General features: G+C 36.7%; 1 protein-coding gene and 1 non-coding gene across 4 annotated transcripts; both read right to left on the reverse strand.

Moving 5' to 3' along the window:
• Window positions 1–879: 879 nt before the first annotated feature.
• LOC149029830 (S-type anion channel SLAH2-like) lies at window positions 880–12,892 on the reverse strand. Of its 3 annotated transcripts, none has more exons than XM_089142178.1 (8): window positions 12,534–12,892; window positions 12,050–12,162; window positions 11,797–11,939; window positions 7,529–7,727; window positions 6,591–7,121; window positions 3,241–4,011; window positions 1,926–1,957; window positions 880–1,829 (listed from the first exon to the last, which is right to left on the reverse strand). In XM_089142178.1, exons 4-8 carry the CDS (start codon window positions 7,709–7,711, stop codon window positions 1,457–1,459), a joined length of 1,890 nt encoding a protein of 629 aa, XP_088998304.1. In that variant the 5' UTR covers window positions 7,712–7,727; window positions 11,797–11,939; window positions 12,050–12,162; window positions 12,534–12,892; the 3' UTR covers window positions 880–1,456. The 3 variants fall into 3 exon arrangements, with proteins under 3 accessions (XP_088998304.1, XP_088998303.1, XP_088998302.1); XM_089142177.1 differs by having other exon boundaries at window positions 12,032–12,162; XM_089142176.1 differs by having other exon boundaries at window positions 11,797–12,162.
• A 279-nt stretch (window positions 12,893–13,171) lies between these two features.
• On the reverse strand, window positions 13,172–13,255 carry TRNAL-CAA (transfer RNA leucine (anticodon CAA)). The gene has a single exon. It is a non-coding gene; the product is annotated as a tRNA-Leu (tRNA).
• Window positions 13,256–16,549: the final 3,294 nt, after the last annotated feature.

Genomic DNA, 16,549 nt, shown 5'->3' on the forward strand with positions numbered 1-16,549 from the left:
TACACATTTAACTAGAAATATATCAAGTCTCCATTAATAATCCTGTATCTAGGGTTTTCTATTTGTAACTTGCAGAAATTCAGGTTTTTTATTTTATTTTATTGAGATTTGTGATCAATATGTTGATATCATTAGGGAATGATAGGAGGACAAAGAAAGGTATGAAAATGAGATTTTCAAATTGCACTCATAACTCTGCATGGTCAATTTAGTCTAGTGTTTTTTTTTATGGTATTTAAAACGTCTTCCTAATTATATGACGAATCTTTTAGATAAATCTCTTAAAGAATTAAAACTCCTAGTATATTGTGATGTGTGATTTGATTGAAATTATGATTTTGCAGAATAAGAAACTGTCATCTCATTCAATCCGATTGGAAAGCCGTCTCTAAAACAAAAATGAATGCAAGAGAATCAAAAATGGTGGGGTTTACAAAAAGAATGGTTAGGTGGGAAGAAATCAAAAGTAATGGTGGGGTTTAAAGAAAAAGAATGGTTGAGTGGGAAGGGATAATTTGTACACATAAATTAGATGATTTAACAAAAAAGCTATCTGTCCCTTCATGCTTCTAAAAGTTAAGTCTGTTCTTACTATTTCTTCAGCTTAAAAAAATTAAGTGATTTTACTTAGGTTTAGTGTCATTCATATGTTGAACCATCAAATGAGATATTGTAAACCGTCGGATCAAGATCTTTGTTGATCGAGATTGAAATCTCAACAGTTGAGAAACAAGCAATCGAGATTAAAATCTATACCAAAATGCACGATCCAACGACCTAAAATCACGCCTAACGGTCTGAAGCAAAATCCTAAATTAAGAGTAATAAGAGGGATTCAGCATCTTTGCCTTCACCACCTCAACAAATATGTTAATTCATTCAATGATGAAGAGGGCCGCAAGAGATGAATGGATGGAAAAGTGACACATTGGGTCTCCCTGTAGGTTTATCAAACTAAGTCACTACCCAATTTGCTGTTGATAATTGAGATGGGATGTAGAGATAGAGGAGAATCGAGATCGGATACCACTACCATGAAGTCCCCTCCATCAAATCAAACAAGTATAATGAATGCACCAAGGACTAGCTAAATGTCCATAGATATACATATACCCATGGAATTGTCTTAGAATATGCTTCAGCAAGCATTAGTTCATATTTAATTGAAAAGCACAGGTGTACTACTGACCTGTAGATATGTCATTTTGCTAAGATCTCAACACACACAGTTCTGTGATTTTAGCCACAGATGTGTGAACATGGCCATGGCCGGTGGAGGTGAGCATGCCATAGATATATATATCGCATTTCATCTCCACAGATTGGATCATACCAAAGTGCCCCTAGATTCTAAACTTATAAACTGTCCTTGACTGATATACTGAGACAACCTTCAGCCCTAGCTCCCATACCATCAGCCAGTGTATGTCAAAGAACACAGACCTTTCTGCAAATATTAATCTGACAAGAATGAGTTTTCAGATTCCAATGAAGTTCCAATGTCGCATCCCCCGGGACTCGCTGCTTGCAGAGAAGCTTCAACGTCCTTTGTAACTGAATTTTCGGCTCGTAGATGATACTTTTTCTTGCCTGTCTTTGACTTTTTATTTGAAATGGCTATGGCAACATCGTTCGGAAAGAGGTCTCGCAACACAAAGGCATGAAGGATAGTGGTGACGAGTAGAGCCATCACTGTGAAGGTTGAAATGCTAGAAAGACCAACTGACAGAATCTGTGTCATTAGGTTTGTGACTTCATTAGAGTACCTGATGGTGGCAATAGATGCTCCAGTCATTGGGAAAGTGTAAGCCCACCATGCCAGTGAAAACCTATGAAATGGCATGAATGTGAACTTCAGAAATGTGGCTCCAACAGATTCAAGGAATTGAAGCAGAGTTCACTAAGAAATATGTATCATACTGTACCTGAAACCTCGGAAAAAATTAATTCGAACAACCTGTGGAAGCATCCAATGCAAACAAAGCAAGAAAATAGTCATTCATTTTAATAACAAGAACAAATTGAACAAGAACAAGAATAACTGAGACTTATCCCTAGTTTGGATCGACTGCATGGATCCTAGAAAAGACAGCATAATAATAAGGGAAGGAGGAGACAAAATTGACCCAAATCTAGTGCATTGAACCTGCTTAGCTATGGATCACTTCATAACAGTTTACTGTACTGGTCCAGACTCAACAACAGCACCACAGCATATTAATCCAACTCAGATGAGTTCAGACCTTTGCTTTCTAATGAGTTCTATTTGAGGTCATATCAGATACAGGGCCGAAGCTAAGTATGTCCTCCACTTCATCACTTTCTGTATGGTTATGTTAGGCCTTCTCGTGGACACTCCCAGACTAGGGCATCTTAAGCCCTCCATTAAAAACAACCATGCCACCTTAAATGACTCTCTTAAGTTTAGCAACTAACAGAGCTAAGCCCTACTCAGCTCTAGTATGTTAGTTGCCTACTTTGTACTTTCTAATATCCACACACATCATCTCAACATCTACATCTCTATTATATGATACTACTTCACATCCTTGTTATTCATTAGGAAAACCTTTTATGGGTATGATTTTATTTGGCAACATGTCACAATTATAATCAAGTGTACCATGGATCTCACAATGATCACATTGGTTAAAGTCCAGTGCTAAACAGAAAATGGAAGTGGTTGAAAAGTCCATTCAAATCTTCATGAAAAAAGACCAAGAATGCTATGTTGTAGAGTGCATGTTGGTAAAATTGTCACATCGGCATGTTTATAAAGTTTTATCACCTTAAATTCATATATTATATATATATGACTTGCCCTAACACCTGCACCCACCTATGTTTTGCACTCAGCAATTTGGTGCCAATCCATGAAATCATCCACAGTGTCTTCCACAGACAAGATCATGTTTGGTTTATAAATGAACCAGCTGTGTGGACTTAGAGGTGTGCTGGAGTATTAGGAGGAAGAGCTGCACATGCTTTGTCAGAGGGGCTCCACCAAGAAAATCCCAAGACAACAATGAACGCTACAGGATTGCTAATCATCCAGTTTGTAGGTGAACCTGTTCCAGCCAAAAGGTGCCCAACAGGGTCCATCAACAAATGAACCCATTCCCATCCAATCATAAGAACAGCATTGCTAAGGGAAATAGTTTTCCATACTTGCTTTTATCCTAACAATCTGGTCCCTAAACATCCACAGACATATGCATAGAGTGAAAGAGATAGACTAACCAGTGAGAAATATAGGAACAAAGCAATGAAGTATCCAATCTTCGAACAATAGTCAAATACTCCTTGAATTTGTGCCCATGCCATGGATGCAACACTGGGTGCAGCAACGAAAAGAAAGAATACTGGATGCAATTCCTTTGGAAGTGTCTCATTTGTTGGAAGTCTCTGATAGAGAGTTACAAATAGGACCATATAGTGAGCCAATCCAACTGCAAAAAAGAAGATAGGCCCTTCTTTCAGCCCCATTGATGCACCGAGCAATGCACCCACAAAATTACCAACTATTGAGAGATGATTTGAAGGATTGGCCACCTTTGAGAGTCTTCGCTGACCTGCTGACATCCATTGTCCATAGATTTTGAGTTCAAGACAGACAATTGGAGCCATGAGAATGTACCAAAATGCAGCAGGAGGGCTTTTGGCAACCAAAGGTGGGACACCAAGCACTAAGAAAAGAGAGGCTATCCATGGGGCAAAGAAGAAGTTGACACGGACAGGATGGTAGTACTCACGACGGACTGCTTCAAAGTAAAATATGACTTTCATAGAGTAGGTGAAGAAAACAGTGACCATAAGAGCAACAGAGATGCACCACAGAACAAGGTTGATGGTCAAGCTGACGTGGAGAAAGCTCATGGATTTGGAGGTTGCCAGAGTTTTCCATAGGATGGCTTGGCTACTAACACCAAGGCAGATGCCAAATGAAGATATTGGATAACGCAGAAGGAACGGCCACTTCCTGTCGACTGGGAGCATCAACTCCTCTGAAACCTGTAAAAAAATTATATATTTATGCTACTTCCTTATCTGAAATAGGCTTCATGCATTTTATAAAGAGTAACACTCCAATCAATCTATCCATAAATAGTAACTAAGGTTAAAGTAAGAGAAGTACAAAATTCAATAATTTGTGATACCAATGTCTTCAGTGCTAAGAGGAGGATCAGGCAAGAAAATATAAAGGCTCATTCATTAGCAGGCAATTACAGTTTAAAGACTGTCAATTGAGAGCTAAAAACACTGCTTCTACCTGACAAAAGTTCTATGTATACAAGTAGGATCCCTTTAATTCAATATTTGAGCTAAGAATTTTGCATATCATTAGCTTGGCTCATCAAAACCGAATTTACAAGGAAAACTGAAAAGTTGCATGTCAAATGATGCAAAAATGATGGTGCCTATTTATCCATATATGCAACTGTCCAAATGCACATCTTTGGGCGTATTTATTCTCGCCCAAAATAAATATATACTATATTGGGGGGGGGGGGAATCAGGAGAACTAGGAGCAGACCTAAGATAACCTAAAGAGAAGTGGTGAGAAAGGATATGCATAGCTTACGCTTTGTATATGGTGTGGCCTCAAACAGAGTTGATTGGAAGGCAAGAATTCATGAGTATTTGGAATTTTGAATTTTGACAATCGGAGAGAGCTGTGTAGTTGGGACAAGGTTTCTTGTTTTCATTTTGGTTGTTGTTGTTGTTGTTATATTAGTGGGGGAAAAAGGAAGGTTACAAATTATTTGACACATTAGGGGCTATATATATAAACTGAAAAGCTTTACATGTTTCAGATTTCAAAACACAGTCTTCTGATTTGATATGTAGGATAAACATAAGTATGAGAAATTTAGAATGACAAAGCTCAGATTGTTAATACATACAAGTCATGAGAGAAGTCTTATCTTAAAAACTCAAGCATTGAACCCTTTTCCACGCCGCTGTCTCCGATTGTCATCTTGGGGATGCTCAAAGCAACAGTTGTTTTATGTTCTACAGTCAGGTGTGAGGCCAAATTTTGGCTCGAAAAACCTCCATTGGCCTGATCCTAGCAACTTGAATCATCATAGAGAAATTCTGAAAATAACCTAAAAATACCAAAATGCCCCTTGGAGTTGACTGATGCAAGGACCTTGAAATTAATCCCTGTTTTTGGTAGTTTGCTAGCATTTGACGTAACAGGCTTCACGTGTTAGAAAATGGTTTAAAAAGTAGCCTATATTCCTATTGTTTTATCAAAGATTCTGTTTGTCTTGTGGTGCCCAAAATTGAATCAATATTCAACAAATGTTCTAGATCATAATGATGCCTGTATCATAATTCTTGGATTTGAAGAATAAAAGAATGTTTATTCAAAGATTTTAAGCCCTCCTCAGATTTTTTGAAGATAACAATAATATATAGGTGCCGCCATCCGCTGTAGTGGCTGAGCTCTGTGTGCACAATGGCCTCTGCATGCACTTGTTATAGAAGTCCAAGAAGTATAGCCTTGGGGTTCTTTTTGGATATTCTTAAATAGGAAGCCTTCCCTAAATTACAAACCTAAGCTTTTATTATTTAAATGTCAACCACTTCTGCTAATCAAGCATCAGAACGTGCATGTAGCTAATTCTAGCCATTGTTAGAAGTTTCATAGTTTTAGACACTTTCAAGACCATCCTACATTTTTATTTGCACATCAGTACAATATTTTCATGGAGGAGTATTCTGGTATTTGATCATGATACCAACATACTGAAAGAATTAATTTTTCAATAAATCATCACAAGAGTGAGTTAGGAATAGGTTTTCACTATTTTTAGGATTCTCCATGATTTCCCATTCATCTCTAGTATCGTAGCACATGCAAATAATAGATAGTTATCTCTACAAGATTTCATTTTCTTTTAGTCATTTATAAATTTTTGAACTCTTTACGCTGCACCAACTTTCGTCTTACACCTTGGCAAAATATATGTAAGATTCTTCACTTCTATTACCTTAACTATAATTGTTTAAGTTTTTATCTTTTTTGCTTAAAATCCTTTTTTGCTTTAGCTAAAATGCCAAAATTGGAAGACCAGTTTAAGCAGACAGACTGGAGTACAGGCTGAGTTCATTATCTGACTGACATCCAATCTGACAGCAGGAAATGTTGGAGTCTTTATAAGTTAAGGTTTCTTTTTTTCCCCTAAAAGAAAAGAAGGGTAAATAACTATGGTTCCTAAACTCTAGTCTAGGTCACATATCTCAGGGTCTTTTAAAGAGACAATGAAGGAACAACTGAAGTGTTCTAAGGTGATCGACATTGGCTTTGTGACCAAGGGAGTGACCTCACATACCAACCCCAAGAAAAACTCAAACAGAATGGAGATGAAAATCAGAAAAAACCCTAACATGTATCAATAGGAACTCCGGTTTGCATATTTTTCTCTTGGTATCATGAGATCAATAAAATTATAAGGAATAAGCTATTCAGATTTGTCAGTTCTAATTATGTCACAACAGTGAAGGAATATTAACAAAGACTACTTATGTATGTGACTGAATAAGGAACAAAATATGAACAAAACAAAGACAGGAAGACATACTTTAAGAGTATCCAACTCGGGTCCTTCTAAAGAATCAAAATACCGCTCCACAGGTAAAGCCCCAATCTCATTGTTCTGTGAAACATTGGCCTCAGGTTCTGGTTCAATCTGCTTTCCACGTAAATGCGATAACTGCCTCTCAAGTCTCCCAGACCAAGTTTTGAAAGCATCAAACTGCCTACCCTTGAGCCTGTCCATACTCAGACATCTCTGTTGATTTTCAAGATTGAGGGCTTTATCATTGGTAGCTGGCCAGGCATATGCAGTGCCGGTTGGTATGCGATGAGAATAGCATCTCACAACTTTTGGATGTCCAGTGCTAGGAGAAATGGATGTGGCAGAAAGATTTGGAACCCTGTTTTTGACATTTCTTCCTTCTTGATCACCAGAAATAACTCTTTTACTTCTTTCCAAGTTTAGCCTCAAAGGAGAAGCAGGCCTGCTGGTGGAAATTGAATGCATTTCCTGATGGGAGTCACTAATTGCTTGAGATGCATCAATCTTGCCCTGCGAAACCATCGTCCCTACACCCTGTATAGATGAATTGATGGTCTGAAAACCCATGCTCAAGTATGCAACAGTTTTATATTTCATTTCAGGCATGCAAATCAATCGCTTGAAAGTTGAAACTATGAGAGGTTGAAGAGTGTACTGCTGCTGTTACACATAATAATGCAATATCAAGGCAATTCTAACTCTACAAGATAATATAAAGAATAGTCCTAGAAATAGTATTTCCCCTGCTGTTTAGGTATGTTGATTTGCATTTATAAATGTCAGATCAGATTATAATCAGTTTTAGACTTTCTGGTAGAAAAGTCTAAAAGCCTTGAACTGCTTACTTGTGACTTCTAAACTGCTATAATCATCTAATGTGCAGTGAAATAAACAAATCAACTATGCCTTATTGAAACCATCCTGTTGAACAAATCTCTTACTTTAGCCAATGCACAATCAGGACACAGACAGGATGTTGAAGACCAAGTACTTTGAAACATATGACTTGGGTTACTGTCTTCATCATCAAATCCAGCTATTCTTTTGGATGTTACATCATTGAAAAGGGATGGAGGTTCTTTGTAAGGTTGCTCTGCTGAATCTACGTATGCGCTGTTCTCCATGATTATGCAACAATACCTACAGCATGCAAACAATTTGATCGTTAGAATGGGACTATTAATTGTATGAAGAGGAAAGAATAGAATATGTCAGCATCAGCCGTGTAAATAGCACCTCGGTACAAAAAATTATAGAAATTTCAGCAAATTGATTGGAGAGGTGATCTGATTGTAAAAAAAGGAGCATCCCCCCCCCCCCCCCCCCAAAAAAAAAATGCACACACACACACACAAAAGGAATTTTCACAAATAAGGCCAATGCAAGAACCAGACCCCCTCAAGTGCTAAGGAGATACTGTTAGTTAGGCCCTAAGGAAAGTTGAACTCATGTCAACTGAGTTACTCACCGCACCCCCTCTTCCACCTAGGGGATGTGTGAAGGAGATTACTTGGGGCTGAATACTTTTGTTTTCTTTTGGTTCTCTTTTAATGTTAGAACCCAAATGTTATGGTAATCCTGCAAGTTAGAAGGTACAGTTATCAGTTATCTAGTCCAGATAACAGCTTAATCAGTAAGTATTGTATGGGAAATGGGAATTTCTCGGGACCAATAAAGATCTTAAATCCCATAAAAGCCCTCAACCAACTTTATTGTAATATCCATCCAAAAGCAAAACCTAACCCTACTATTTGTTTTCAAATCATACCATAGCCCTGCTATAATCTCAGTACAGCAGCCAAGACTTCATCCTTTTCTTTATATCTGAACTTACGTAGTTTTTTATTTAAATTATGACATTTGAATCCATCATCAATAACATCGTTCTTTCATAAGACCTAAAACCCCTACATTTCAAGATCTTACCATCACTTCAATCTACTTTGATTCAGTTTCAGATAGGAACCTTACAAATAAATTTTCAATTTCTCATAAAAACGAATTAATTTATCAACATGATAAGGAGAAACTCACTCACAGCTGTTAGACAAGATGATATGGAGAATGTCAGTATTTCGTCATATCATTTACAGCATTCTGTTACATTTGTTGGTTGTGATGGAGATGGATGTAGACCAGGTGAATGAATTTCATATTTAATGCAAGTCAAAATAAGCAAATGGCAAACAGGAAGCATAAATGCATCCAAAATAAATTTATGGCCAGGGCTTTTATATGCAGATGAAATTCCAAAGAAAGAAGTCCAGCATCAGCCAGGCTAGTCCCCAACAGATCAAGATGCTTGGGAACGATTGTCTTTATCGCTACAAAGGTGACAGCAAACATTTTCTAGCATAAGGGAAATTTTCTATTTTCTTTTCCCATACATATCAAGCAAACTTCTAGACTATTTTGTGCCAGAGATGAACAAGTTCTTTCATAGTCACCATTATGTGCTACTAGTCTCATCCTTGGCTTCTAGAATCTAGCGATTAAATAAACTGAGACACCAAAACTGAAAAGCTTAATAGCCAGCAAAGAAGTTTAAATTTTTGTTATTCTTTTCTAGGTAACTTTGAGATCTCAGAGATACTAGCTACTACAAGTCATTGGAGGAAAATGAAACAAGGAACTTGCTAGAGCAAGCCAGAAAATTCATACTGAGACTCAGTCACAAAGATAGGAACACAAATAGAACTCTTGAAAGAAGGATACAGACCAGGCAGTTATCATGAGAAAGAAAAGTTGAAAAAATACTTTAAATTTACAAGGCCAGTTTACCCTGCTCTCTTCATCAGGGCATCATCACCTCCATATTGAGCATTCAGCGTGGAATAAACTATCTAATTATAATTGGCTCGCTGGCTCCACGGTGCAGTTTGAGACACTACATGGTTCGGCGCAAAATATGACCAATATAATTTTTAATTTTAGCGTAACAGTTTTAATGTCCTCCTATGATCCATTACACATAATTGAGTCTTCTACTTTCCATGCCTAACATATCAAAAAGCTCCATTCACAGTATATGAATCAAATACCTAAATTATACAATTACAACCAAAAAAAAAAACAATGACAGTTTAATTAATTTTTTGAAGGTAACCCTACTCTTAAGATAAAGGCACAGAAGATAAACCCTGCTTAAACCAATCATACCAATGAACCAGTTAGTTGTGTTTTAGTAATTACATTGCATTCCAACAGGGAAATTATGGGAGATGCAATTAAGATAGTTATTTACACTCTCAAAAAAGAATAAATAAATAAACAAGCACCCAGAAAAATGACAAAGGAATGAGGAAATCTTCAAGGCCATCATTTAAAGCAAATATGATTTCTGACTGTGGACTTACTATGCCAGCAAACCATAGTTTTCATTATTCACCCGAAGGTTTAAATTCCCATTCTTGAAGACCAGGTCTTTCAGCCAGACACCAAGTAGTAATTTGATAATTACCTTCTACTAAGTATAAAAGAAATGTTAATAGTGATAACAATAGTAAAAGAATTTTGTTTGAAGTCCTTCCACAGACAGAACACTTTCAACTCCAGAGATGCTTTTTTACAGCCAAAGCTCATGAAACATGATCTTATGATAACATCAATGTCCAGTAACCTATGGTAGACGGTGATGCCAGGTGGGGGTTTTGAAAGAACAAAAAGACTATGATTTCATATAGAATCACAGAACTCAGAAATCACAGGTAGTGCATGCCATGGATAATCCTGACAGTCAAAAGTCACAAACTCTAACCTCAAACTACTACTCTTTAGGGATTTTAACAGAAACAGCCTATCCTCCAATCTGTGTGGAAATCAAACTTATCATCAACTGCAGTACTCTGCTCTCAGTTTGATTGAAGAGAACATTTCATCCAAAACATATCGGAAGCAATTCAAGAAAACTATTGACTGAGGATCAATTTGACAAATTTCCTATGGTGAAGAAACAAAACATGGCTTATGCTTAACAACCTGTGTTTTCCAGCCAGATAAAGCAGAACTGGTAGAGAGAAGCATGCTCCACTTTGCAATTAGTAGCATCACCCCACATTTAATAATTATTATTAAAAAAAAAAAAAAAAAAAGAGTTTTTCCTTCGCCCTGACTAGGTTAGGCTCACCCTAAGTCACCTGATTTTGTTGAAAGCGAGGTCAAGTACAAAACAATCCTTTAAAATAATTATACAATATAATTTATGTTGTTCGAATATGTAAGAGATTTACCAATAATAGTTTTGACCATATATAATTAAAGCCACCATGAAAGAGAAAATATTTATCATGGTGAAATATCAGAACCCCATGATTCTGAATCAAAGTCATATTCAGCCCATTAAATTTGGGTTGAGGTAGAGCAAGAAGAATCTTTTTTTGCGTAAGAAGAAAATAATCATTTTCATTAACTATTATGATGGAGTTCAAGATCTTACACTATCATAAAAAATATAAAATTAAGACTTCCCTCAACTTTGCTTAATGATAATAAACATTTTTGTACCGTGGCTTTGTATTTTCCTCATTGATTCATCAGCCTTTACATCATTTGGTTTCATCAATTGTTGGATACAAAACATCAAAATCTATGATTACGAGTGAAATATTTTATACCCACATACAAGCACATACCCAACAAATGAGTATTGAGCAATAAAATCTAATATTTGAACAACATAAATCATATCGTATAATCATTTTGGAGGAGAAAACAAGAACCAATTTTTTAGTATGTTACCTTTCTAAGCCTAGACAACTCCAGAGAGGTAGACATCCGGAAAAAAACAAGGTATGGAAAACACGATCTAAGCCAACAAAAATGATGAGAAGACAAATTTAAAACGCAATTAATATTTGAAGTTTTTGCATGTGAGTCAAGATATTGGATGAGGTCATCCACATTTGAATGCAGCAGACATAACAGAGAACAGCCTTCTACTCAAAGAAGGGATATATTTTCTTCCAAAATAAAAAATAAATAAATTGTGGAAAAACAAGCAAGCTGGACACTATAGATTTCTATATTCTTGCACATATACGTCTCCTTCTTTTCTAATAATAAAAGCTGTAACCCATGAATATCACATCGTTCCAGTAGCAGTTGCAAAGAAGTCAAGAATCACACCGAAGCAGCTTTATTAAAAACAATCAATAGTAGTCAATGGTTAAACTTACAGCTAAACAAACGACAATTAGAAGAAAGGACTAACCTTCACCCGACCATCATCACACTGGTACATCACGGTTCCAGGTTCCAACGAATCACATAGGTCAGGCTCTCAAATGATAAATATATAGGAAATAGTCCTTGTAGCGGTGGATAACTGAAGCACATTGCTTCTAAATGCTTCCACTGATAAATGAAGAAAACAACTTACATGAATAGTTAGGCTTACTACTGTAGGTGATTGAATAATAATATAATAATCTACAAAATGCACATACGAAATTTTGAAAACCAACCACCATCATCAAACTCTGTCTACTTCCGAATGTCGAGATCTTTTGAGACGATGAAAAACTCCCGGTTATAATATTCACGCTCATACACGTCCCCGCTTCTCCAATATTAAAGCCTGACCCATCAATATCACATTTTTTTTTTAGTAGCAATTGCCAAGAAGCAAGAATCACACCAAAGCAGCTTTATAAGAAATCAATAGTAGTCTACAGCTAAGCAAACTAATAGAAGGAATAAACAAGCTTCACCGCCCATCAGCACAGTAGTTCATCAGGATTGCGAGTTAGACGAACCACATTAGACAGGCTCTGAAACCCTAAATATATCGAAGAGTTTTCCCCAAATCTACAGGAAATGGTCCTTGTAACAGTGGACAAATTAAATGCATCCACTGAGAAAGGGAGAATCTGAATTCCATGTGAATTGGATTACTACTCCAGAAGATTGAACAATAATCAAACATAAAGTGCATAACAAGTTTAAAACCTGTCAAACTCTGTCCACCAGTAAAGATCTGCATCTTTCGAGATAACGTGAAGAAAAAGGGAAAGGAAAACAGGGGTGGTGAAGGTAGAAGTGGGAAGTAGAACTCCAAAGTCCAAATTCACCACCGCTTCTATAAAATTACGCGATTTTCAACTGAAAAACACATCACCAACGTCTCGTCAAGAGCAGAAAGCAGTAAGGATTTAGAAACAAAAATAGGGCAAGCAATCCAAGTAGCAACTGTCACTTTCGAAACACCAGTTTCACTAGGTATATTCGAATTGCACATAAATATATATACAACGGTCTTATGGCAGCGAACGACGGCTGCATCCCTAGCTGCAACATTTTCATACTACGTTCCGTTCCCGCCATCATACTACGTTCCGTTCCCGCCATATTAGATGGTGAAGATATCTCTTCTTCTCTAGGAAGTCTGGATTCTACCACGCGGATGACACGCTGGATTTATTTGCCACGTAAGCCATTTCTTATTTTAAATTTGACAACATCCTTTCAAAAGTTGGACCCCATACTAGAATGAGGCCCATATAGAAATGGGTGGCAAAATGTCAGAAGTAAAAATAAGGCCCAAAAACTAAAAACAATAAGGCCCATATAAAATTGGATGAAAAAAATGTCAGAAGTGGGATTTGAACCCACGCCCTCTCACGAGGACCAGAACTTGAGTCTGGCGCCTTAGACCACTCGGCCATCCTGACTTAGTGATAGATTAGGCCATGTTAGTTAAATTCAATCGTTATGCTACCATGATTTAGTCCTAATTGATCTTAATTCTGAGTGCATTGAAAGGAGGGTCATCGGGCATGTTGCAAAAGGCAAATTTACTAAAGAACCTAATAGAATGTTGAAAAAGGATATCATGGGAGGAAAGCAATTCGCCGATAGAATGTTTGAAAAAGGATAGGCATTCGAATATGGGATGATAAATGGGTACCATCTCTTCCAAGAGACACAATTCAACACCAAAGACTGGATAGCTGTGATATATTTTTGCGTAGCTAGTCTTATAGATCCTATAAATAGGAGATGGAAAGAAGAATTACTCGTAACATTTGTTGACCCCTCAGATGCGAATGGCGTAAGGAATATCAACTTGAGCCTATTTCCTAGGGAAGACAATAACTTCGTGGGGCATTCAAAGCTGGAGAATTTTCAGTGAAATCAACTTATCATGCCTTATCAAATGAATGGAAGGATATGATACAACAAAATCTCTCCACCACGTCTATCCTTAAATGGCAATCGGTGCCAAGGTCAATGTGGAAAGATATTTGAAGCTCAAAACTCTCCCCAAAATCAAACATTTTATTTGGAGAATTTGTGCAAAGGGGCTTCCAGTTGATAATAAGTGTTGTTGTGGATGTGATAGGAATGAGAATGCAATGCAAAAGTGCGCAATGGTTTGATATTAAGTGTTCTTGTGGATTTGACCACTCCAATAGGCAAGGTGAGTTTTATAAATGGTTTGAAATTCTAGACAAAGGTCACTCCTAGAGGTAAGGAAGCAACCAAAACGCCGCCCGCGGATCCGGGTGAGAGTCAAAAGGCCTTTTTTTTTTTTTTTATGGTAAAAATATACTCTAGTAAAAGATTTGAACTACATTCTTCCAACAGGTCAAGAGTTGAGTTTTTATAAATGGTCTGAAATTCTAACCAAAGGCATCACAATCCTGGTTCAGAAGCACAAGTGGAGGATAGGAGTAGTATCTCCCAAATACCTTCAACAAAATCCACTTTGAGTGTAAAAAAAAAACCACAAGGGTAAAAAAAAAACTCTGTTCCTTCAAACCTCGCAATAAGGTCCATCGTGTGGTTAGCCCCAGGATCACATCGGATATAGAGGTTGACACAATTACTCATAAGGCATGTTTGGACCCCCTATAGAAGTGACTTTTCGTGCAAATGAGGCCCATGAAGAATTCTGGGCCTTAGCTTTGCCTTGTCTTGAATTAATATGACTTCTCTACCCAAAAAAAAAAAAATGGTTCATTCAACATGCATCATTACCCTTAGATGCTAGAAGGTGAAAAAGTTTTAGTTTCGTCTTCAATTCACTCTTCACAAGAGAGATTGAATTCACTTTTAAGGTATGAGACCCGTGACTTCTAGTGTGGGACTCAATACCCTATAAACGATAAAGATCAGTCCCTACATATACATCCATAAAAGTAGAAAATCTAGTTCTCACTCATCGTTTTGCTTCTTTATGATTCTCAACATAAATAATGCATCGCCCGTATTGGTTTTACGTCGTATCGATTTCACATCGATTGCTTAATAACAAGAGACAAAAGAAAAAAGGTCCGAAAGATCCATTGCTTAATATATTAAGGGCAATTTTGTCTGATATCCTAATGCTCATTGATATAAATTAAATACCATATAGATTTCTATATAGACGATACCTCTTTTGATACCACACACTAAAACTGAAAAAATAGACTTCCCCTCCAATTACTTTCATGCTTGTCATTTTCTTCCCTAATTTTCAAGATTTCCCATTCATCACTTCAATTGTTTCACTCCTGATGGGACACGGCTGCACTAGTGGATGATGTGGATTTTACAATTTTCGCATTGAAAGCCCAAATCAGTGTCCCGTTAGATTCTTTTGCCACGTTATGCTTACTCAGCATTTCTCATAAAGTAGCATTCGTGAAAGCTATTAAGCATTTTAATAATAAAGTAAAGAGAAAACCAAAAGTAACATTTTCTCCGTTCAATCGGAAGAAGAGGAATTTTGTCTATAAATGGACCATCTATTTATCTTTTATGGTGGACACATGTCCATCAATTACATTAAATTAAAATAATATATATATATATATATATTGAAATGATATTTATTTTATAAAATATAAATAGATGTGAACTTTATTCAAATCAATTTATGAACCTCAATAACCTTATTAAGATAGTTTTTGTATATATAATTTAAAAATATAATAAGATCCAAAAATTCAAATTTTTAACCTAATATTATGAGCAATGTTTAAAGTATCGCACGATACCATACTGATACGAGAAAATTATATGAAACCGGGTCCACCGTCGGTTCAACCCTTGACCCCGGTTGGAAACGACCTGACCGTTTTAGGTTTGAATGAACTGGGTTTAAAGGTAGCGTGCTAAGGAAAAAACCTTGCACAAGCACTCGTTCGAGAAATTCGAAGTATCTAATCCACCTAGGGGTGGTTATTAACCCTCAGGAAGTGGACAATAGTGCAGGTTGGAGTAACTACCACGCCCATAACAAAGGATCGTGTGATTAAGGGAAGTCACCCATTACTCCATGATCATGTCTAACCTTAGAGATCCAACGGCTACCGAGAAAAGACTCAAACGAGTTCAATAGACAAGATTTGAAGGCAAAAACTATATAAGTCCCAACCTACGTACAAAGACGTAACTGAATTGTATTCCCATTATTCGTATTCAAACATTTGTTTTGCAATTAGCCAAAGCCTTTGTGATCGATTCCTTAATTGACTTAGCCTTGGGAGGTGGCCTCCTCGACCCCCCAGGTCGGACCACACATCTAACGATTGTTTTGCAGATCATCCATCAGTGATCTAATGGTTGAGTAGATTTGGGACACATCACATACGATACTAGCCGATACATATTTATATTTGACTCAACCGATACGATACATCTCGATATGTCTCTCTATTAAATTACACTAAAATACATTAGTCAGAGCGATACAATACTCAATACAGGACGATACGTCTCTTAAAATCACCTGACCGATATGATACTCGATACTAATATTTTAAACATTGATTAGGAGAAAGTAATGTTTTTACCAATTAAGCCACCAACCTCATGAAATTCATGAGAGAAGGGTATTTAGTAATGGGATCCAATGAAAGATGAGTTTTATCAAAAATATAATTAGATTTTATATGATATAAATAATTATTATTTTACCTTTTTTTTAATAATTGACATGACCAGGGACCACATTTAAACATGATGATTGGGTGGTT

Source organism: Hakea prostrata, chromosome 1, assembly GCF_041222555.1.
Source record: "Hakea prostrata isolate BN-2017 chromosome 1, UWA_Hpros_2, whole genome shotgun sequence".
Taxonomy (NCBI): domain Eukaryota; kingdom Viridiplantae; phylum Streptophyta; class Magnoliopsida; order Proteales; family Proteaceae; genus Hakea; species Hakea prostrata.